General features: G+C 38.6%; 1 protein-coding gene across 1 annotated transcript; it reads left to right on the forward strand.

Moving 5' to 3' along the window:
- The first annotated feature begins 771 nt into the window (after nucleotides 1-771).
- On the forward strand, nucleotides 772-11332 carry ednrba (endothelin receptor Ba). The gene is made up of 7 exons (XM_079617084.1): nucleotides 772-1795; nucleotides 8007-8119; nucleotides 8216-8420; nucleotides 8548-8697; nucleotides 8941-9074; nucleotides 9282-9390; nucleotides 9883-11332. Exons 1-7 carry the CDS (start codon nucleotides 1385-1387, stop codon nucleotides 10018-10020), a joined length of 1260 nt encoding a protein of 419 aa, XP_079473210.1. The 5' UTR covers nucleotides 772-1384; the 3' UTR covers nucleotides 10021-11332.
- The last annotated feature ends 12937 nt before the right edge of the window (nucleotides 11333-24269 follow it).

The following is a 24269-nucleotide window of genomic DNA, read 5'->3' on the forward strand; positions in this document are numbered from 1 at the left end:
TCTGTAATAAAGCTGCACTTAGGTTCTCTACTTGCCTCCATGGATCCCTATTACAGTTTTTAAATGTTATTAATTAACGACAGAACAGTATTCTGGAGTGTAACACTTCCGTTCCGTTATTAATGAATAACTACTGCAGGAGAAAATGAGTAATGCAATATTAACACTCTAGTAACTACTATTAACCAACAATAAATTCTGATTAACTAATTAGTAAGTAATAGTTTTCAGTCGAATGCGGTATTTCACCATTAGCTAATCAATAGCTACTAATCAATAGCTTTTTTCACACCTCCCAGAGCCTATTCATAATATAGGCTATAATGATTTCAAAAAGTGAAGATCATGGTAACCACTAATGACTCAAGTTTTACCAAATAATTCAAAAGTAATTGCTATAATTATTGCTATAATTCAAAAGTAATTGCTATAATTATTGCTATAATTATTGCTATAAAAGTGAAAAGTATGATAACTCTCTAGTAATGACTGAAATTATTGTAAGCTTTTGAGGTTTTTGTAAAGTGTAAGATACTATACGGGCGGTGTGTATATCCTTTAGGAATTACTCGTTTTTTGGATCAGTGTTCTAAAGTGAAAAGCATGATAACTCTCTAATAATGTAGTAATTATTATTAATAGTAGTAATCATTTATTTCATTTTATAATATAAATTGCCCACCCTCGACTGCATTGATCAAAAAGCACTAGGAAACGACATGCTGACGACACAGCTTAATGACAAGTAACAACATCATCCACGGATCCACTACAGAGAAAACGTGTTCATCTTAACTGCACTTATTTCACTCCTCACTTACTGCAGTCTAAATTTCAGGCGACGCGCATCTCAAACGAGCCTAATATCACGCTAACCAAAGGACGACTAAATAGCGACGTACTCAGAACGTAGGCTACCATGTTTGCTGGGTAATTACATGCATGCGGTCACCATCCCTCTCGTTATACTCTGCGTGGTCCTGCTGATTGTCAAGATATTGAGAGGGCCAGTGGGGAGAGTAGTCTGAGGAAACGCTGCACAGATACAACAGGGATAAAACACGTAACGTTGTGGTTATCTTAAACATATCCTTGCGTTTTGAAGGAAGTGTGCGCTAAATTAAGTCATCTGGAGTTCTGATGGATTAATTTGTCAAGAGACGTTGACTTTCTCTCGATTTTCTCTAGACCAATAACTTGCTAAGGGTAGGCTACAAATACGCGTTTTTGCTATCTTTTTATCGTGAAGAGACTATTGCCATTGGTTTATTAAAGCCTTTGTAATTCTAGCACCAGACATTTGGCTGCCTGTCAATCTAATGATTAAATTGATAACAGTTTTATGATAGTGTTTAAATTAACCATAAGCTACGTTTCATAAACGATGGACACGAGATGCGTGGTTTGTTTGTTCATTCTCCTGTCTGGATACCTCGTCTTGATAAGTGCTCAAGGGAAGGATTTTAATCAGAGGCAATTTCCCACGGGACCCGTGTCTCCAACTCTCAAATCTGCACTTGGAAAAGACAATGTGGTCAATGAGTCCATGCCTCGACGACCAAGAGTTTTGCCGCCTATGTGCACTGGTCCCACGGAAATCAGGGATACTTTTAAGTATATTAACACCGTGGTTTCATGCCTTGTGTTTGTTGTTGGGATAATCGGAAACTCTACGCTGCTCAGAATAATTTATAAAAATAAATGCATGCGTAACGGTCCTAATATCCTCATCGCAAGTCTGGCGCTCGGGGACCTGTTGCATATCGTGATAGACATACCCATCAACGTGTATAAGGTAAGCACAGTTTACTGGACAGCTTTTTATTTATTTAGTCTTTAATTAAAAAACACCTTTCGTTTTCTCTTTTATATCCTTTTTTTTTTTTCATTTTATGACTTAAAAAAATAACAAAAAGATGTTAACTTGTAAAGTATACTTGGTTGCAACAACGTTAATAAACGGTAGCTCACAGTTTTGAAATCTGAAACAGGTCAATGACATTTTATGAGCATTCCAATATATTCAACCAATTAAGTATACATTACACATTCTTCTAATTTAACTTTGGGAAGGCTTGAGACATGGGTCCACAATGGGAAGAAAAACAAAATGAACCAAACTATTTATGTCCAGTTCAAATAGCAGTTTCTAACAACAGTCTATTTAATTTAAAAAGTAATTGTCAAGGCAACTAAAGGTTGATTTACATTTAACAATGAACTACAATTTGCTGTGCTTTCATCTTTAAATGTTCAAAACCTACATGATATGGGCTTTGCATTATTTGCCTTTTAAAATGGGACATGAAAGAAAATGAGATCCATACTGTAGGCTACTGGTCAAAAGTTTGGATACATTACTATTTTTATGTTTTTGAGTCTCTTCTGCTCACCAAGGTTGCATTTATTTGATCAGAAATGCAGAAAACTGTATTGTGAAATATCATTCCAGTTTAAAATAATGCTTTCTTTTTTAATAGGCTATACTTAATATTAATATCCTTCAAGCAAAGCTGAATTTTCAGCATAATTACTCCTGTTTTCAGTGTCACATGATCTTTCAGAAATCATTCTAATATGCTGATGTATTATCAATATTGGAAACAGTTGTTCTCCTTAAACAAAAATGTTTTATAATCTGTGATACTTTTTTTTAGGATTCTTTGATTAATAAAAAAAGTAAAAGTAAAAAAAGAACAGCATTTATTTAAATATAAATCTTTCGTAACAATATATACAGCGTCCAAATGTTTGGGTTCAGCAAACAAATAAAAAATCTTGCTTTTTTGAGAGAAATTAATACTTTTATTCAGCAAAGATGCGTTAAATTGATAAAAAGTTATAGTAAAGATTTATATTGTTAGAAAATATTTCTATTTGAATAAATGCTGTACTATTTAACTTTTTATTTATAAATGAATTCTGAAAAACGGGTTATAAAAAAAATATTAAGCAGCACAACTGTTTCCAACATTGATAACTGAGTATCAAATCAGTGAGTTCTGAAGGATCATGTGACACTGGAGTAATGCAAATTCAGCTTCAGAAAACCATTATTTTAAATTGTAATATTTCACACTATTACTGTTTTTGAATTTTTGATAAAATAAAAAGCATGAGAGACTTCTTTCAAAAACATTAAAAAATAGTAATGTGTCCACAGTTCAGATTATTTGTCATTGTTACAAGATAACAACGAAATGTTGTTAGAGCAAAAACAGACAGGCATATAGTTTTAAGTTGACCACCCATTTGCCTTATCAATATCCCCATAAATTAAATTACATTACCCATGACTTTAACTCCCCATAAATACCCCTAAAAGTAGGGCTGGGGTAAACAATCATTAATAAAACGATTAGTTGGGCGATTATTTTATCGATTAGTCGACTAATCTAATGACTAATTGGACGATTAATATAACAATTATTTTTCTGTTGCTCGATTAATAAAAACCCTGGCCTGGACATTGCTTGGCTCCGTTAATTGACATTGGCTAACTAGCGTACTGAATCATGATACTATAAGCTGGCTAACGTTAGTCTAACGTTATGTATTTGACTCGTAAACGACCACAGCATGAGTTAACGCTAACTTACGTTAAATTGTGACTCGTGAGTGAGTTAGCTAACATTAGACAGATAACGTTAAAAGCTACTGCAATCTGCTTGCTACCGTTAGCTAGATTTAGAAGCTGTGCACTTTGGGGGTGCTGGACTAACCAAGGCATCTTAGCTCTGTGCAGTTTGTTTGTGCTAGGTTAGTAGCTACCGTTCACATCAGTTCAAAATCTGTTGGAACTATTTTATTTAACTATCTGAAAAAAAACCCCCATTCAATTCAATTACTTTATTATTTATGACAGTAATCATAAGTAAATAATACATTAAAGGCTACATGCTGTAAAATGCAAATATTGATAAATATTGCTTAAAAATAAGCAACCTTCTATGGACACATTATTATTATTAGTAGTAGTAGTAGTATTTTTAATACATGGAGGTGTAGCTAAATATATTGTACAGTAGACTAATATCATTATTTCTGTCAATTTTTTCAAAGTTAAACCGAACTTTTATGTTGACGGGTTGCCGTGACCTTTGAGTTTTATTATCCATTAAGCAGCCTGACTGCATAGGGGTAAAGACTGTTGGCCAGCCTGCTGGTTTTGGCCCTGATGGACCTATATCTTCTCACCGAAGGCAGTAGTTGGAAGAGGTGATTTGCTAGATGTAAATCGTCCTGGAGGATGTTCTTCACTCGATGCATGCAGTGTGAGGTGTACACAGTTGGAATGTCTGGGAGGATGACCCCAATGATCTTTCCTGCGGCTCTCACCACTCTGTGTAGGGCCTCCTTCTCTGTGCTGGTGCAGGCAGCAAACCACACCAGTAACCCGTAGGTCAACACACTCTCCACTGCACAGTGGTAAAAGTTGATCATGAGTCTCTGGGGCAGTTTTGCCCACCTCAGCTGGGCAAGAAGAGGCGCTGTTGGGCCTTCGCTGTGGCAGAGGCGATGGTTTTCCCCCACGACAGATCTTCCGTTACAATCACACCTAAAAACTTAAGACTAGAGACCCTCTCCACCACCTCATTCCCAATGAAGAGTGGAGAGTGGTTTAACTGTCCAGTCTTGTGGAAATCCACAATGATTTCTTTGGTTTTCTTTGTGTTTTGGGTCAAGTTGTTTCTGCTGCTCCATGTCGTCAGCAGTTGGACCTCTCGCCTGTATGCAGTCTCGTTATTCCCGGTGATGAGGCCGAGCACTGTTGTTTCGTCTGCAAATTTTATTACGTAGTTGGATGGGGAGGAAAAACTGCAGTCGTGTGTAAAGAAGTGGGCTGAGCACACAACCCTGGGGGGCCCCAGTGTTAATGATCAGGGTGGAGGACGTGTGCTTGCCCACTCTGACATATTGTGTGCGGTTTGTTAAAAAGTCCAGTATCCAGTTGCATAATGTAGTGCCTAGTCCAAGTCCCTGTAGTTTGTTACGTAGCTTGTTTGGCAAGATTGTGTTAAATGCTGAACTGAAATCAACAATGAGAAGCCTTGCATATGTGTTCCTGTGCTCTAGATGTTCTAGCAAAGTGTGTAACACAATAGCTATGGCATCCTCTGTTGACCTGTTCTTCCTGTATGCAAACTGGCATTGATCTAGTGAGGGCGGTATGGCAGTTTTTATATGTGTAATGACCAGTCTCTCAAAACATTTTGCAATGATGGGGGTGAGTGCCACTGGCCTGTAGTCATTCAGGCTTTTGACATTAGACTGCTTGGGGACTGGAACTATTATGGCAGATTTCAAGCATGCAGGGAACCATGAGGTCGCCAGAGACAGATTAAAGATGGTAGTGAAGACCGTTGTTAGCTCAGCTGCACAGTCTTTAAGCACCCGACCCTGTACTCCATCTGGTCCTGCTGCTCTCCTTGGGTTGATGTTGCGTAGGCAAAGTCTGACATCATGGGTGGACAAGACTAGGGCCATGGAAGAGGGGGCAACACAGAGTCTTTGTTATCTCTGTCAAAGCGGGCATAAAAGATGTTAAGTTCCTCAACTAAGGTGGCAGGGAGGGATGACACTCCCTTGTAGTCTGTGATTGCCCTAATGCCCTTCCCCACCTGCCGGGGGTTTGAGGAGTTGTAGAAGTGTGCCTCAACGCGTTATTTGTATGCCAGTCTGGCATATCTGATGCCCCTTCTAAGAGCTGCCCTGGCTGTACTGTATGCCTCAGTGTCCCCAGATCTATTTGCTATATCCCTGGCGTTAGTTAATGTTTTTAGTTGTGTGTGCCATCCAGGGTTTTTGGTTTGGAGCTACCCGGACCTGCTTTGAAGATGTCATGGTATCCACACAGAAGTTGATGTAATCCAAAACTGATTCAGTGAATTCATCCAGAGAGCCCCGTGTCAGCACCTCCTGGCCTCTGAAGATGTCCCAGTCGGTGGAGTCGAAGCAATCCTGGAGTCTGGGGATTGCATCATCAGGCCATGTCCTGACAGACCTAACTTAGGGCCTAGTGGATCTGGCCTTCGGGGTATAGCAGGGGTATAAGAGGAGTGAAACATGGTCAGAGAGACCCAGGTGGGGGTACGCCTGTTCTCTGTATGCGTGTGCTATGTTAGTATATACCTGATCGAGTATATTATTCTCTCTGGTTGCACATCTCACATTACGATGGAACGTGTGAAGTACAGTCTTTAAGTTGGCATGATTAAAATCACCCGCCGCAACAAAGGTACTGTCAGGGTGTGCAACCAGACATTAGTGTATGCAGTCATGAAGCCTTGTTAACGCTAGTTTGGTATTTGCATCAGGTGGAATGTAGATCGCGCAAATGTAAACAACACAGAATTCACGGGGAATGTAGAATGGTCTGCATTTAAGCAACAAGAATTCCACGTCGGGGCAGCAAAGCTGTTCAACTACAGCACCAAGAGTCGTTAATGTAAATACACAGATCTCCCCCGGTCTTCTTACCAGAGTCTGCTGTCCTGTCAGCTCAGTAGTTGGTGCGGCCGGCTAGCTCGATCGCTGCCGCCGGGGTCGTGCTGTCTGGCCATGTTTCCGCGAAGATCAAGCTGTTGCAGTTGTCCATCTGTTTCTGCATAGTCAATCGCAGTCGGACTTCATCCATCTTGTTCCGGATTGAGCGGGCGTTCGATAGGAAGATGGTGGGAAGCGGAGTCTTGAATGGATTGGCCTTTAGCCTAACCCGCACTCCCCCGCACTTGCCTCTCTTCTGTCGGCAGCTTCTGTCTCCTCCTCCGGTTCACAGCCTCGGGAGTCCCGGATAGTGATCTAACGATCTCGGGGGGATGGATATATCCACTGGAAGAGGGTATTCTGCTGAGGGTATTCTATTGTTAAGTCGTAATAGTTCATGGCGACTGTATGTGTGTCTCCAGTTGAAAGCTACGTGCAATAATATTGAGTGCTACCAAAACAGCAAAAAACCTATGCCTACACTGAGAGCTCCTAGCCGCTGCGACTGTGCGCGCCGTCATCAGCAGATGACTGTTTTGACCGTTTTGACCATTTGTGACTGTTTTGACCGTTTGATGACTGTTTTGACCATCAGCAGATGACAAAAGCGCACTTTTGACTGTTACTGTACATCTCATTAATATAAATGATTAATATAAAGATTAAATCGATAACACTTGATAACTACTGAATGCCTTTATTTATAATGCATTATAATGGTATCCATAATGTATGTTATAATGCATTATATCTTTTCATAAATAACTGTAACCAAAGTTAAAATGCATTCAATTTGCACATAACTTTTTACATCTGAGATTTTTTGTCTGTCATGTCTTTCAATGCATTATACTTTCTAAAGGTGTGTTCAATGAATAGATAAGTATTATAATAAATTATAACTGTGGTTACAATTATTTATGAGTCCATACAATGCATTATAAGGTGCATTACAAAGCATAATAATGCATTAAAAATGTTTTTCTAACCGGTCCTACTTGAACCGTTGTCTCCGCCATGATAAGTGTGTGCCCTAACAAGGACGCTAAAGAAAGCAGTCTCTAGCGTCGGTTACTATTGCGCCTCTTGAGAACAGGGGAGTGAGGTTTACATGCACAGCTCTTACTAGCATGCTTCTGTTACTCTTTTATAATGCATTATATATAAAGGCTTTAAGTAAAGTGTTACCAAAAATAACCCCTCAAAGTCCACCAATATTTTCTCTTATGGGTTGTGGCCCGGCTTTTAAGCCCTTTATAAATAGAGCAATCCAAGAAAAAAAATGACAGCTCCAGCTCATCAAAACATCTATGATCTAACATGAAACTGCGGAACTATTTTTTTGAAAAAAGTCCCACATCCTCTTCAACACTGGGATTTTAATAATTGGCTCACTAAAAACACGGTATAATTGTGTAGTCATAACAGATCCTTCTGGAAATATTTGGTAAAAAAAAAAAAAATCTCCACTGTGTAATTTTCTGTTGGCACTTATTGACACAGAAGTAACTGTCTTTCAGCTTCTGGCAGAAGATTGGCCATTTGGTGTTGGACTTTGCAAACTGGTTCCTTTTATACAAAAGGCATCAGTTGGCATCACAGTGCTGAGTTTGTGTGCACTGAGCATAGACAGGTATCTGTATTTTGTTGTATTTGTTTGCTCCTAGCTCTTAGATAATATCTAGTAACACTAACTAATTTTGCTTCTGGCACTGATCATTGTCCCAAGGTTTCGAGCAGTGGCATCGTGGAACCGCATTAAAGGCATCGGCGTCCCCAAATGGACCGCTATTGAAATAATTCTGATATGGATGCTGTCCATTATACTTGCAGTGCCAGAGGCCATTGCCTTTGATATGATCACAATGGACTACAAAGGAGAGCTGCTTAGAATTTGCTTGCTCCACCCTATGCAGAAAAACAAGTTCATGCAGGTCAGTTTGCATGTTATATAATAGTTGGATCAACAAAATTTTGGACATGACACATAATAATTGGACAACCCTGGATATGATAGTAATTACTTGTCAGTGGTAATTTGGTAATTTTGTTAATTTCCAGTTTTATAAGTCAGCCAAAGATTGGTGGCTTTTCAGTTTCTACTTCTGCATGCCGCTGATGTGTACTGCCATCTTCTACACTCTTATGACCTGTGAAATGCTTCGAAAGAAGAATGGAGTCCAAATTGCACTTAATGATCACCTAAAACAGGTCAGAGCACTCTGTCCTCTATTACTTTTGAAACTGCTCTGCTCTTAAGAGAGACCATACACACCCTATACAAAATAAAGACATAATTGTATACTGCCAATGGGACGTAAAAGCTTGTTCACTTTAATAACTTGTCCCAAAGTTTGTTACTCTGGGCATAGTTTACTTGTCATTATGTCTTAATCCACTATGATTGTCTCTAAATCAAAATAAATTGGCAAAAGACATGATTGTGCTCTACAGAGGCGTGAGGTGGCTAAAACCGTGTTCTGTCTGGTGCTAGTCTTTGCACTGTGCTGGCTTCCACTGCACCTCAGCCGTATTCTAAAGCTTACCATTTATGATGAAAGAGATCCTAATCGCTGTGAGCTTTTGAGGTAAGATCACATCAACTATCTCCAAAGGCTTCTCTTGTTAAAACACTGCAATGTTTTTCTTTAAACATTTAAATTTGGCTTTTAGAGGACAACAGTTCTGCCATGTAATCTAGAAACAAATAATCTCTCTATTTTTGGTAAATCATAGTCTTAATAATAATGAGCCTGTTTGTTTGTTTGTTTGTTTGTTTGTTTGTTTGTCTGTAGTTTCTTCCTGGTTCTTGATTATATCGGGATCAACATGGCATCAGTGAACTCATGCATAAACCCAATCGCTTTGTACATGGTTAGCAAACGCTTCAAGAGCTGCTTCAGAGTAAGAACAGACTGACAGAAAATGATGTACTATATAATAACATATTGGCAAATTTAGGTAAAATAAAAACTCCTATGGCAACGTACTAGTTAATGTAGATATATGGCTACCATTTATATGATGTCAGTGAAATGAAAGTCTCTGAGTCTGCATATGATAACATTTTTTATTATCATATTCAGATATTATCACATTATTAATACATAGGGCCATTTCCCACAAAACATATTTTTTTGTCTTGCTAGCTTTCAACATGTTGCATGTGAAAGCCCCATTTTTATGATGCCATGCCATGTCATAAAATGTTTAACTTAAAAAAACATGCTTTAAGATTGTGCATTATTTTTTTTTTCAATGTAAATGATTTTCAAATATATTTAGTTTGTTCCCTGTATATTTTAAGGCCTTGTTCAGTTAATCTTAATTTTCTTGCAAGTGTGTGACAGTAGTTTATATGATAAATAATACTTTTCTTCCTCTGTTCCCTTCCAGTCATGTCTGTGTTGCTGGTGCATGCCTCCTGAAATGTTAGCCATGGATGACAAGCAGTCCTGCATGAAGCTGAAAGTGACAGAGCGAGGATCTGAACAAAGCAACAGCCGTGCCTCCAACAAATACACGTCAACTTAGGCACTGATCTGCATACAGGTATCGGTGGCCTACCAATTGCATTTAACATTTAGCTAATACCATGAAACCTAACTGATTCAGCTGGAGGGATACTCAAAATAACTGAATGTGGTGCTACAGTATGAAAGGTAAATCTAGGTCCCAGTTTTTTTAAGTCCCAGTTTTTATTCACTCCTGACTGGCATCATTTTACATGTAGTGTTATTAACTGCTTTAAGTTTTATTTAACATTGGCATACAGAAATTTTAATATTATGATAATGTTTAAGTCAAATGAGTCAAATTCATCTGACTGATTTAATACTGATTCAATATCTCAGCATTGACGCTGTCACACACTCTGAACAACACTGCTCACAATACAAGTTTTGCCCAATCTTCATATATTCATGCTTCACGGAAATATTAGACCAAACTTTAATGTGACTGCACATGCTCTCTGTAGTTCCCTGTACATTTAAAGATTTCCCAAATGTTATAAAGCAATTGATTGTAAGAACAAGGGTGGGTTTGTTTTTGGTGCACATATGTATGGAATTCCCCTGCAGCCTTTTTCATGACAGAAATGTAATTAACCCTAATGCAGAAGAGTATATTACTAATCGTCCCCTTGGAATTATAAGGTTCTATCTGACATTTTTGTAAAAATTTAGTTATTCACATATTCTTATTCTGTAACCACTTCTTTACATTATGTGATGCTGTTTTTTAAGTTGTGTACATTTTGGAACTTTTTATTTAGAAAATAAAAAGGTTCTTTCTACACAGTCGAATGGAATGCAAAAACTTTAAAGCTCAATATCTCAAAACCAGTCAGAATGCAGATAGAACCTTATAATTCCAAGGTGGCGTAATGTTACTGACATTATTATTAGCTTTGAAATGTTATACTTTTGTGCTTGCCTGTGTTTTTTCTTTTGTGTGTTTTTTTTCAGATATGGGAGGGGGGGGGGATTCATTATGTATCTTTAAGTATAGTGTATGTATCTTTAAGTATAGTTGTTTGTCAATTTTGTACATGCTTGCGAATTTAGACTGTGATTATCTCATCTGTTTTATAAAGGTTCACGTTAGATCTGAGTTATCTTTGAGCCTTTACACAGGTTGTATGATTAATCTGAAACATGACCCAAGGCCTCAAACATTTTACTAATCAGATTATAATTCCTGCTGTCTCTGTTTACTTCCCGGTTTTGTAGTTATTCTTTCTAATATTTATGTATTTCTTTGTTGTATTGTCCATCCATTTTTTCTTAAATTTATTGCTTTGCAAATCTTAAGACAATAAAGACAGAAAAGTATGTTTACACTTTTTGCGGTTGATTGTGGATCAATGTGCAATAAAGTCAGAGTTGTTAAAATTAGCTATTAGTTTACTAATAACCAATGAAAGTGTTAGCTTAATTATTTTGCTAAGGGACTGTTTGTTATTTATTTAAGGGGCCACCGGAAGAGTTTTGAGATCTATAGTTAAAATAGACTTGACCCTCCCTTCGCCAGCAATACATTTTTATATGACCCTCTAAAATGATTGTGAAAAAAGGCATGACCCTCCCCGATATTTTATTGGTTACTTCTGTACTGGTTTGCGCTTGGCAAAACCTATGGCAAGCCGTTTTAACATTTAATCATTTAAGCCTACTAGTATCTATTTTCATGCTACTAGTACTTATTTTTTAGATACTAGTATCTATTCCATTAAGTACTAGTACTTATTCATTAGATACTAGTGCTTATTCTTTAGGTACTAGTGCCTATTCATTAGATACTAGTGCTTATTCTTTAGGTACTAGTGCTTATTCTTTAGGTACTAGTGCCTATTCTTTAGGTACTAGTGCTTATTCTTTAGGTACTAGTACCTTTTTAAAGATACTAGTACTTATTCAATAGATACTAGTACTTATTCAATAGATACTAGTACTTATTCATTAGATACTAGTACTTATTCATTAGATACTAGTACTTATTCATTAGATACTAGTACTTATTCAATAGATTCTAGTACTTATTCATTAGATACTAGTACTTATTTAAATAGTGACTAGTCACTATTTTTTTGTTACTAGTAAAATAATTTTTTTTTTGCCATTGACTTCTATGGGATCTGTCATTTAGATATCAACTATTCAGTTCTGACTAGTATCTATTCCAATTGTGACTAGTACATATATATTAGATACTAGTACTTATTCATTAGGTACTAGTACTTATTTTTTAGATACTAGTACTTATTCAATAGATACTAGTACTTATTCATTAGATACTAGTACTTATTTAATAGATACTAGTGCCTATTTATTAGATATTAGTATTTATTCCAAATGTTACTAGTAAGATTTTAAATTTTACTAGTAAGATTTTCAATTGAACTCTACCGTGGCCGTTCTGACTAGTCATAACATAAGACTAGTAAAAAAGCAGTTGTGACTAGTAAAATAAGAATAGTTACTAGTAACAATTACAAAAGATACTAGTGTCTAATAAATAGTTACTAGTATCTATTGAATAAGTACTAGTATCTAATGAATAAGTACTAGTATCTAATTAATAGATACTAGTATCTAAATAATAAGCACTAGTATCTAAAGAATAAGTACTAGTATCTAATGAATAAGTACTAGTATCTATTTAATAGCTACTAGTATCTATTTAATAGGTACTAGTATCTATTAAAAGGTACTAGTATCTAAAAAATAAGTACTAGTACCTAATGAATAAGTACTAGTATCTAATATATATGTACTAGTCACAATTGGAATAGATACTAGTCAGAACTGAATAGTTGATATCTAAATGACAGATCCCATAGAAGTCAATGGCAAAAAAAAAATTTTTTTACTAGTAACAAAAAAATAGTGACTAGTCACTATTTAAATAAGTACTAGTATCTAATGAATAAGTACTAGTATCTATTGAATAAGTACTAGTATCTAATGAATAAGTACTAGTATCTAATGAATAAGTACTAGTATCTATTGAATAAGTACTAGTATCTTTAAAAAGGTACTAGTACCTAAAGAATAAGCACTAGTACCTAAAGAATAAGCACTAGTATCTAATGAATAAGTACTAGTACTTAATGGAATAGATACTAGTATCTAAAAAATAAGTACTAGTAGCATGAAAATAGATACTAGTAGGCTTAAATGATTAAATGTTAAAACGGCTTGCCATGCCAAACGTTAATTAAAAAGGTTCCTGCACACCTAAAAAGGCGGCTTTTTCAAACTGGCGCAGCGCTGACTCGCGGTAGGTAGAAAATGCATGATTTGATTTGTTTAACATGAGGATGATCCGTCTGGCATTTATTTGTGTAAACTCACAATAACAAGAAAACGTTAAAATAAAACAATCAGGGCACGTTTTCATGGTCTCCGTGAACTGGAGCGCGTCAAAAAATAAGCAGAAACATATCGTAGGATATAGCCTACTAGCCTCACATATATGAGAAAAATATCTATATAAAGCTTGATATGTCCAGCGGAGATGTATGGATGTTTGCAGTCGACACTGATTTAGAAAACATTAGTTTATTAATAAACAATAAAAATGCATCGATATTTTTTAAGACATAATTATTATCATTAGCTTTCTTTTGTGGCAAGATTTATGGATGCGCTTGAGCGCAGAATGGGCTATATCCCTCCATGCACCCAGTATTTAAGCATAAATTAATAAACGTGCGATTAGTCGACTAGTAAAATCTTTAGTATATGGCAACTCTAATCAATACATTTACTATAGTTGACATTATTTAATTAGTAAAAAGTATCCAGCTCTTTACATTAAATTTGTGTTAACAATTAGTTAATGAATAAAATAATAAAACATTTACTGTAGCCTATCTTGAAGATTGTTGTATGGTGTTGTATCTTTTGTTAAAAAGATGAAGATTGACATTTCGTTAATTAAAAAAATAAGCACATAATGTTGTAAAAATGTTCTGTGTTTAGGCCTACTACTTTTTGAATTTTGTATAATAATGTAGGCTATCTAGGTAATGAAGATATATTAAAGGGCACCTATTATGGAATTTTGAAATTTACCTTTCATGTAGTGTGTAACATAGATCTTAGTGAACAAAAACATCCTGCAAAGTTTGAAATATGAAAGTGCACCGTATATAAAGTTATTGTCTTTCAAAAGTAAGAGTCGACTCAGAGTCATTTTTATGAATCGTTAGAAGACCGAAGCTTTTTCTCTGACTAGATGACGTCAACTTGTCAAGTTATTTGAATACGATACACCCACTTATTGCGCTCCAAGGCCAGGGAAAACTTCATGGCGACGAGACGCTGTGTTCTGAAGTGCGACTCAAAAGCAAACTTTTTTAATCTGCCCAAGGAGGAGCATTTGAAGACTAAGTGGCTACAATTCATATATACAACTATACCACAGAAGTATAGTCCGAGCCTTGTGCTTTGTTCGCGCCATTTTGAAGACGATTGCTTTTAAATGCAATCAAACTTGGATTCGTTCATTTCTAAGTGTATTTGCATCAGCTTCCTCCTCCGTATCACAACCCAACCCGATCTCACGGCAATTCGTACGAATTTTACGAGGTGGCTAATTCGTACCAATTCATACGACCTCAATCGTACGAATTTGTACGTTTTTTGCTAAATCGTACATATTTTACGATTTGCCAAAATCGTATGAATTCATACGAATGACCTACCCCTGACCCCGCCCCTAAACCCAACTGTCACGTGGGTTTAGACAAATCGTACAAATTCGTACGAGTGAGGTCGTACAAATTCGTACGAATTAGCCACCTTTTAATCACTCGTACAAATTCGTACGAATTGGTCGTGAGATAGCGTTGCACAACCTGTAAGTGTTATTAATAATTGTTGCTTTTATGTTTTATGTAGCATGCTTAATAATTATTTTGTTTGTTGAGTAAGCACCGTTTAGCTTCTAGGTCTTCAATGACAATTGTATTGAGATATGTGAAGTGTGTTTGTCGTTGTTTTCGGAGTTGTCTTAAAGAATAGAGTAATACCTCGTAGTAACGTAACTGTTTTTTTTTGTAAAAACGTTATGTTTATGCATCGGGCTAATGCAAACAAAGACTGATTGTGCTTTTACAATATGAACTCTGGGCTATGCTCGCTAACATAACATTAAATTCTTTATCTTATTTTTAGTTTTTTACTACAAACTACAAAGCAGTGGACTATAATCATTATTATAACACAATTTAATTGATAAAAGCATCATTGTACTCCGTGTTAAACAATAAGTATTATCTCTGTAAACACTGCTGGGTCATCTGATAAACACTGATTGGTCAATCACCGCAGATTAAAACTGTTGTTGGGGACTCCCAAAACAACATTAGGAACATTTTAAATGTCATAATAGGTGCCCTTTAACAAAAACATCGTACTGTATTAGCTATATAAAACATAGCCTATATAAAATAAAAAAAGGTCCTCATTGATCAATTTTGCCTGGGGCCCCCACTCAGTGTTGGTTCGCCTCTGTCTTGATACCTGGCCAGTTCATGCGTGTTCTGTGATCTGATAGCTATCTGATCGTGAAAAGACCAGGTGTAACTGCCCTCCGAAACGCATTCGAGATGAATTTAAATCTAGGTCTTGGCCACAGACAAAACTTGACAAGTGTAAATCCATCTTGTTGAAACCACATATGTAAAGTTTACTCCTCCCAAAAAATGCTAAAAATAAAAATAAACGTGTGAGAGCGTGTTATAGGCTATGTCATGTTATAGCATAGCCTATGACGACGCTACTACAACACGCATCACTGCAGCTGAGCATCTATTCATCAAGCCAACGTGCAAACAACCGCAAATCAAAGTGAAAGTAAGTCGCAGACGCTCAACACACAATCAGCTTTATTTACCCTTAATCACTGTTAAAAAAGGATAACACTTAAGATGTTTGGGGTCAGACTGAAGCGACTAAAGCGACTAAAGAGCGATTGCATAAGGAAATATTTTTTTTTTATATGGAAAACTATATATCATTTTTTTTATTTACTTTTCAACTATACATTTATGCTGTGTTTTTGTGGAAATTTTAAAGTTTTTTTTACCTATTTACGGAATCAAAGTGCAATGACCGCATGTATCCAGAGAGGGCCATAGAGACTCATTCATTTTCACTTAATTTTTCTTGATGCTGCAACTTCTCCTCACAAATTTATGATATATATTCTGTGAACATTTATTTAAACATTTTGAAATACATTAAAAAATCTGTAGTTTTGTCAGAGTTAGAATTTGTTGTTGTTTTCTGATATATTTTGAATTATCTGCTTTTGCTGAATTATAAGTGTGTGTTATTATTATTATGCAGTGTGTGTGTGTATGAGATATACTTTTTATTTATGCACTAGGACCAGACCTTGGTTTATTTGTAGAAATGTTCAGATTTATAATGGATTTACTTTTTTTTTTTGACAAACAAAATAAAAAAAAAGTCATTTTTTTTTTATTTTCCCATTAATTTTCAATGTGGGGTCATTTTGACCCCAAACACCTTAGAAAGTAAAAAAAAAATGTACACGCCTTTAGAACAACCAAATCAAGCCCAGTTCTGCATGTTTAGATAGATTATTTAGGAAAAGTCACAGAGTTTCATGCCCCTGAGATGAAGGTAACACTTTAAAAAAATGAAGGAAAAGTCCTGTGATTAAGGGTTAAAAGTAAAGAACCAAAATGATCTTACCAAGCCTGTTAGCCGCTCTCTGTTATTGCGGTCTTTGATTTTTATATTTTAGCTGATAAAATGCAGCTCATATCTGTTGTTTTCGGTGACGTGCGTGCACTCCATTAAATCTGCATATAGCGCGCGAAAACAAAATTTGCAAAAACAAATTTAAGTGACCATTGTAAATGGAATCGTTTTGATAAATCAGAAAGCTATCCGATCTGAGAAAACGCATGAAGTGGCCAGGTGTAAACAGCCCCTAAATATACAAATGTAGCACGCGTTACTTGTGCTTCGAGACTGAGAGAGCTACATGGAAAAATATGCACCAAACAAGTCACTTTGAAATTTAGCTGTTTTCATGAATACAAAAGTTGGGTGACCCTCCCCCTAGACTACAAAAAACGTGAATGACCCTCCTCTCAACAAAGAATAAAAAGAGATGACCCTCCCCTATTTTCCTCCGGTGGTCCATTCCATAAATACCGAACGGGAGATGAACTCACATCAAGTCAGTGGAGCACAATCTTTCTCCTCAAGGTATTTGTTCGAAAAGTAAAACACGTCTAAAAGCTTGTTACTTTTTATTTTAACGATAGCCTGCACCATTAGTACATTGAATTATTAACATCATGGAGACAAGACATCAGGAATAGGAAGTCAACTATATAGTGATCAAAAACTTTGATTTGGACATGTCCTAGTCTGCCATGTTGGAAAAGATATGGGTACACTGTAAAAAACAAATGTGAAATCTACAGTAATTTACTGTGTTTGTGCACAGGAAATTACTGTTTCCCCTTCGTCAGATCACTGTAACGTGAGTCAGAAGTGATTCTGACGAATGGGGATCGCTTGCGAGAGCCTATCTACTTTGAGTGAAATAAAACGAGTCAATGCATATTGGCATGCGATAATTAGACGAGCTGCTGTGCATCGCGGCGTGAGCATATAACGAGCTTTGAGCTTTTACTACGGAGCCAGATGGTGTATGCTTTTCCTGTCTCCTGCAAAGATCTACTGAGTGTCTTCGAGTCTCTGCCTAGAAAAATCTCTGGTTCGTGGTCTCTGCGTCTTCTCTTCAGAGCATAAACAGCTGTTTTCACAGCTTTGTCGGTTTGGTGGGCATGACAATTGAGAGTGAGTGCTCACACTAGGTTGCATGCCTGATGTGTAGCCGCGGCTATCTCCCTGTGAGTTTCAGCACCTCAGAGCACTTCTAAAAGAGCTAACACATCAGAGCTAACACGTCTGCGTCTTTTTCAAGATGTCATTCAGATCGTGTGTTTCTGGATGCGGCCAATGTTTGACTCCGGCTGACGGGCATTATCACTGTATCATGTGCTTGGGCTATAGGCACACTGAAATGGCGCTCATGGATGACTCATGTTCTCATTGCGAGAACATGACCATTGTGGCGTTACGGTCAAGACTCTGTTACCCCGAAAGAGGTAGAGCCCCTTCGCTTATTCCCCGATCTAGCGCTTCTTCTGCCCAGGATGACACAGGATAGATCATTCCTGCGGTTTGCGTTCGAGGGATGGGCATATCAGTACAAAGTCTTGCCCTTCGGGCTGTCCCTGTCGCCCCGTGTCTTCACGAAAGTCGCGGATGCAGCCATTGTTCCACTTCAAGAATTCGCCGTTCGTATTCTCAACTATTTAGACGACTGGATGATCCTGGCTCAGTCTCGAGATCAGTTGGGCGAACACAGGGACCCTTCGTTTCTACGGGCAGGTGTTACCCTAGAACAAGTGTCCAGGCATGCTGTGGTCTTTACGGAGGCCTCTGCTACCGGATGGGGGGCCACGTACAACGGGCATACAGTTTCAGGTCTGTGGACGGGGCCTCAACTGCATTGGCACATCAATTGCCTCGAGTTGCTCACGGTACGCCTTGCGCTGGGCCGCTTCAAAGGGCCGCTACATGGCAAGCACGTACTTGTCCGTATGGACAGCACTGCGACCGTTGCGTACATCAACCGTCAAGGTGGTCTACGCTCCCACCTCATGTCGCAACTCGCCCGCCATCTCCTCCTATGGAGTCAGAAGCATCTGAGGTCACTTCGTGCCATTCACATCCCTGGCGTGCTCAATTGTGCAGCCGACGAGCTCTCACGACAGCCTACGCTTCGGGGAGAGTGGCGTCTCCATCCCCAGGTGGTCCAGCTGATATTGGTCTTTTTCGGTGCTGCTCAGATAGATCGGTTTGCCTTTCCGGACTCGTCCCATTGCCAGTTGTTTTATTCCCTGACCGAGGGGACCATCGACACGGATGCACTGGCGCACAGCTGGCCCCGGGGCCTACACAAGTATGCGTTTTCCCCAGTGAGCCTTCTCGCACAGACTCTGTGCAAAGTCAGGGAGGACGAGGAGCAGGTATTGTTAGTTGCGCCGTATTGGCCCAACCGGACCTGGTTCTCAGGACTCATGCTCCTCGCGATAGCACCTCCTTGGCCCATTCCTCTGAGGAAGGACCTGCTTTCTCAAAGACGGGGCACTCTATGGCACCCGCGTCCGGTTCTAGGTGACCTACCCCAGGCGGTGGTAGACACCATCACTTCTGCTAGAGCCCCCTCAACGAGGCGCCTCTATGCTCTGAAGTGGAACCTGTTCGTTGAATGGTGTTCTTCCCACTAGGAAGACCCCCGAAGATGTCCGATCAGAGTCGTGCTTTCTTTCCTGCAAGATGGGTTGGAGCGAAGGCTGTCTCCCTCCACCCTCAAAGTGTATGTTGCCGCTGGCCCACTGGATAGTGGATGCCATCGCCTTGGCTTACAAAGCCCAAGGCGTGCCTTGCCCCGTTCGGGTTGCGAGCACACTCAACTAGAAGTGTTGCTTCCTCCTGGGCGTTGTCTCAAGGCGCCTCGCTGACAGATATATGTAGAGCTGCGGGCTGGGCGATACCTTACACATTCGCTAGATTCTATATTACTCTATTCCGTGTAGAGCCGGTATCTTCCCGTATACTCGCCCTCAGTGGCCAGTAGCGCGAGGGACCCGTCCTTAGTGTCTGCTTGCAATGCCACTCCCGCCCCCATGGGCCGGATATGTGCGTCCATTGCTCCAGTAGTGTTCCCCAGAAATGGCTAACCCTGTGAATTCCTCCATCACCCCTGCGGCAGTCAGACGTTGCGGAGCGTCTGACACCAGGCCTACACTCGTATGCATTGTGGAACCTGTGCTAGGCTGGGTGTCCATATGTAGCGGTCCCTGAGGCGACCCCATATGTGTATTCCTCCACGTTCAGCTCCTCTGCAGACGAGCCTGTCTTTCCCTCGACAGAGCCAGCTCTGTCTCTGCTGGTATTCTTTCCCCCCTATAACTAGGCTGGAACCACCCCAGAGACTGCCATATGTTGTACTACCCTGCTTGTCTAGTCCATATGTGTAACCGTCACAGTGCCTCCCTCCGTGGGTAGGACGTGGCTTCCGCAGCGTTCCCTTCCCCAAGGGCACGCTTTCCCAGCGTTATCCATTAAGTCACACTGAGTGGGTCTTGCGGAACAGCAGTGACTGGCCTACTCTGCTTAGAGCTCCTACTTCTTCTCAACAATGTGGTCAGGCCAGGAGGCTCAAGCGGAGCTCTGGAAGGGCCAGCAGCCGTGGCGTTTTGGTAGATATTCCCATTCGTCAGAATAACTTCTGACTTACGTTGTAGTGATCTGACGAAGGGGAACATCTCGGTTACGTATAGTAACCCTCGTTCCCAGAGTAGGGAACGGAGACGTGAGTCCCCTCACCATAATGGCTGAGCTTCCACTGTACGGCCGAGTCACAGGTCCGGCTCCTCAGTGGAAAAACAAGGATGCGAATGCTCGCACTGCGATGCACAGCAGCTGGTGTAATTATCGCATGCCAATATGCATTGGTTCGTTTTATTTCACTCGAAGTAGATAGGCTCTCTCAAACGATCCTCATTCGTCAGAATCACTTCTGACTCACGTCTCCGTTCCCTCCTTCGGGGAAGGAGGGTTACCATACGTAACCGAGACGATACCCGTTCACAGTAGAATACTGTGTATTCAGTCAAAAATTGCAGTAATAAAAGAAGGAAGTGTGATAGTCACAGTAATCAGCAATGTCCTGTAAAAAGTCATAGTAACCTACAATGTGCTGAAGAACACAAAATAATCAATGATTCCCTGTAGAAAATCAAAGTAACTTCCAACTGTAGAAAACATAATAATTAATTATGTACTGTAGAAAATTACAGAAACCAAAATACACTGTAGAACTAGGTACTTCCACCTGCTCACCTTCCAAACATGGAACCACCCATAGCTGTGGCCAATGATGGCCTATGGAGATCACTATAAAACCAGGAACCCTGTTGCACTCAAGGTTGGTATGTTCTAAGTACAGATGGCCTAGGATGGGGTGCTAAATATGAGGATGGCTCAGAGTGTGACTGTCGGAAGAGAGTGAAGCCTATGTAAACAAATTATTGACTTCCTTCTCACGTTTTTTGTCTAAATTAAAGATTTTTGCTAACCATATTCTGCCATCTCTAGTGGTCTTGTTTTGAGGCAGCTTAAAACCTCTCTTTGCCCTTGAGGTGTGTCACATCCTATACTTTGTCTGGTAGCCATGGTATGCTGCTCACCCATTGAGGGCAAGACAAATGTTTATTCTTGTTACTGTTCAACTTGTTTGCCGTCCGTCTTTACTTATTGTTGAATCCTAAATGGTTTAAGAAAAAGAGTTTTTCTGTAAGTTACATTGCTGGCACTGTAACCGAATAATACCGAATTCAACTTTCTAGTTTAAAATAAAATAGTAATTCCTGATTTTTACTGTAATGTTAAAACACTACTACTGAAACCAAAAATACACTGTTTGGAAATTACGGTTTTATTTTACAGTGAAAACACTATTACCGTTAAAAAAGTTGTACTTTTTTACTTTACAGTAACGTGGTTGCTACTGTAAATGAAAACAGCAAAAAAATATGTTTTTCTATAGTAAATTACTTTGAAATTCACAGTAATTAACTGGTAACAATTGCAGAGTAAATTTCTTAGTGTAGTTTCCTGATAGTTATTCTACATTTACATTGAACCATTTTGGCAGATTCTTTTATCCAAAGTGAATTACAACGTGTTGGGACAAGTCCCAGTAAGTCTAGCATGGTACAGTAGTTTTTTTTTTTTTTAAAGATGCGTCTTCAGCAGTTTCTTAAAAATGGCTCAGCAACTTGGGTTGCGCTAGGCAGGTCATTCAAGGTGCAGAGCCAGTGGTTGTTCTGTAGGCAAACATCAGTGCCTTAAATTTGATGCAATCAGAAATTGGCAACCAACACAGTAAAAAAAATTGTAACCTCTCCAAGTCAAAATATTCTAGTGACTAGTCACATCTAAATTTTTACATTGGCCCAAGTGAAATTCTGTAAAATAAATTGAATTAATTGTTGCAATAGTCTGTTAACATTGGCTCAATGAGAAATAATATGTCAGACTAATTGAAAAATTTTGCTGAGACCAGTCACTAGAAAATTTTGACTTGCAAATTTTATGAGGAGAGGTGTGACATGCGCTCTCTTTGGCTCGTTAAAGACTCTTGCTGCTGCATTCTGGATCAGTTGCTGAGGTTTGACGTAAATGCTGGAAGCCCTGCCAAGAGAGCAGTGCAATAGTCCACTCTGGATAGAACAAAAGCTTTGACAAGGAGTTCCGTAGCATGCTCAGTTAAGAAGGGCCTGATCCTCGTAATGTTGTATAAGCCAAATCTGCAGGACCGAGCCGTTTTTAGCAATGTTGTCTGTGAAATTTAACTGACCATCAATTACTATTCCAAGGTTCCTGGCCATCCTGGATGGGAGTTATGGTTGACAAACCTAGCTGAATGGAGAAGCAGCAGCTCTGTCTGTGAGATTAGACACTCATTCTAAGTCTTGTCCATTTTTTTTAGTTGGCTGTATTTTATATTTACTTGCTGCATTCTGGTCATGTGTGGTATTAAGTAAATAGTCTCTCATGTCTCAGATAACAGTTAAACTTAAAAACTTTCTTGATGGGTAATTTTCATTTTCATAATTTTTCTTCTTTATGGCTACCCTTTACCAATTTAAAACCAAACATTGCAATATCAGAAATGTAGGAATGAACCTAAATGACAATAGTAGTTTTGTGTATTGCCTTCTCTAAAACAAGATCACATGGTTCATAAGAGCATGACTAAAGGACATCATGTGAGATGTTCTGAGGAACCTTTTTCTCATGACCAGCTCCCCCTTCTTTTAAATGATCATAATGCGTGGCAAATTATGCCATGAAAGAGTCTCTCTGTTTAATTTCCAACAGGATCCCTCCTCCTTCAGTCACTGTGAAATCTACAACAACAGCACCTCTAAGAATCATCACATGATGGGCTTGCCATCTAATCTTCACAATAAATCTATTTCCATATCAATTGTCCTTATTGTATCAGGATGCCCCTTGGCCTCAGAAAGTCAAAATGTTCACTCTCTGATGCGTTTCAGCTATGGATGAGATTCATGTTGCAGCAAAACCAGAATGGTTTGTTCAATTGCTTTTATTGCCTTTTCTTTTTAGACACACCAAAACCAAAGAGTCAGTATTAATGCATAATGATATATATTTGTCCCTTAGGTGTAACTTGATGTTTGGGATAAACGGGAGTATACCATTTAATTAATAAAATGGTATATTCCCATTAAATGAGTTACTCAATATAAAGGTAGGGCAATAAAATAAAAAGGAACAATTCCACTTTAAAAGTACAGTGCCAAAGTGACAAGTTGAAAAGAAAACAATATTTACAAAGGAACAAATAACACAAAAAAACACACAAAAATAACAATACCAAAAAACAAGGTGGGAAGGGGAGCACGAGAGGTGCCAAATCAAATAAATAAATTTAAAGCTAGCTAGGTTTAATCAGCTAGACTGTCAAAAGAAAATGCAGAAAGAAAAATACTTCAGCGTCAAGACACCCTAACTAAACTATGCTGACTAACTAAATAACAAAACTTACAGGGGGTGGCATTCTCTCCTAAACCTAGTGTGTTTAAAACAAAACAGGACGTCCTATGTGGTGCGCAATTATGCAGAGTTCACATTGCACGATTTTCGAAGTCGTCAGATCACTGTTCTTTTCACACTGCACGATTATCTGGGGAGCATTCAGTTGCTGCTGTGTGCACATTGCACGATGGATCGGCAACAGGGAGTTACACATTGCTTGACTTTACAATAGAAAGAATTGCAGACAATTCTGAAACTATGTTTCACAACCAAACAATCTGGAAGTGATAAGGGAGTTCTCGCACGAGACTGGAATTGATATTAAAAATGATAAATAAATTAAAATAAGAAGCTTGCAATCCAAATTGTCTGTGTGCTGATTTCCAGCGAAAAGGAGCAATGGTTGGAGAGATGCTGGGAGCAAGGATTGTGTGGTCTGCAAAAAGAGTAGGAGGTTAATAAATAATTTTGCAATGTGCTGCGGTTGCTGCTGGTTAAGCAAATGTTTGTGCTTTGTTTCTGTTTGATATAACTATTTGATATATGTAATAATGATATTCTGGTCTATGACTCCTCGCCGAACTT

This window comes from Phoxinus phoxinus, assembly GCF_949152265.1.
Source record: "Phoxinus phoxinus genome assembly, chromosome: 6".
NCBI lineage: Eukaryota > Metazoa > Chordata > Actinopteri > Cypriniformes > Leuciscidae > Phoxinus > Phoxinus phoxinus.

Coding starts and splice junctions, on each gene's coding strand:
- ednrba (XM_079617084.1), top strand. CDS start 1,385: ATGGACACGAGATGCGTGGTTTGTTTGTTCATTCTCCTGTCTGGATAC. Junction 8,421..8,547: donor AGAAAAACAAGTTCATGCAG/GTCAGTTTGCAT, acceptor GTTAATTTCCAG/TTTTATAAGTCAGCCAAAGA. Junction 9,391..9,882: donor GCTTCAAGAGCTGCTTCAGA/GTAAGAACAGAC, acceptor GTTCCCTTCCAG/TCATGTCTGTGTTGCTGGTG.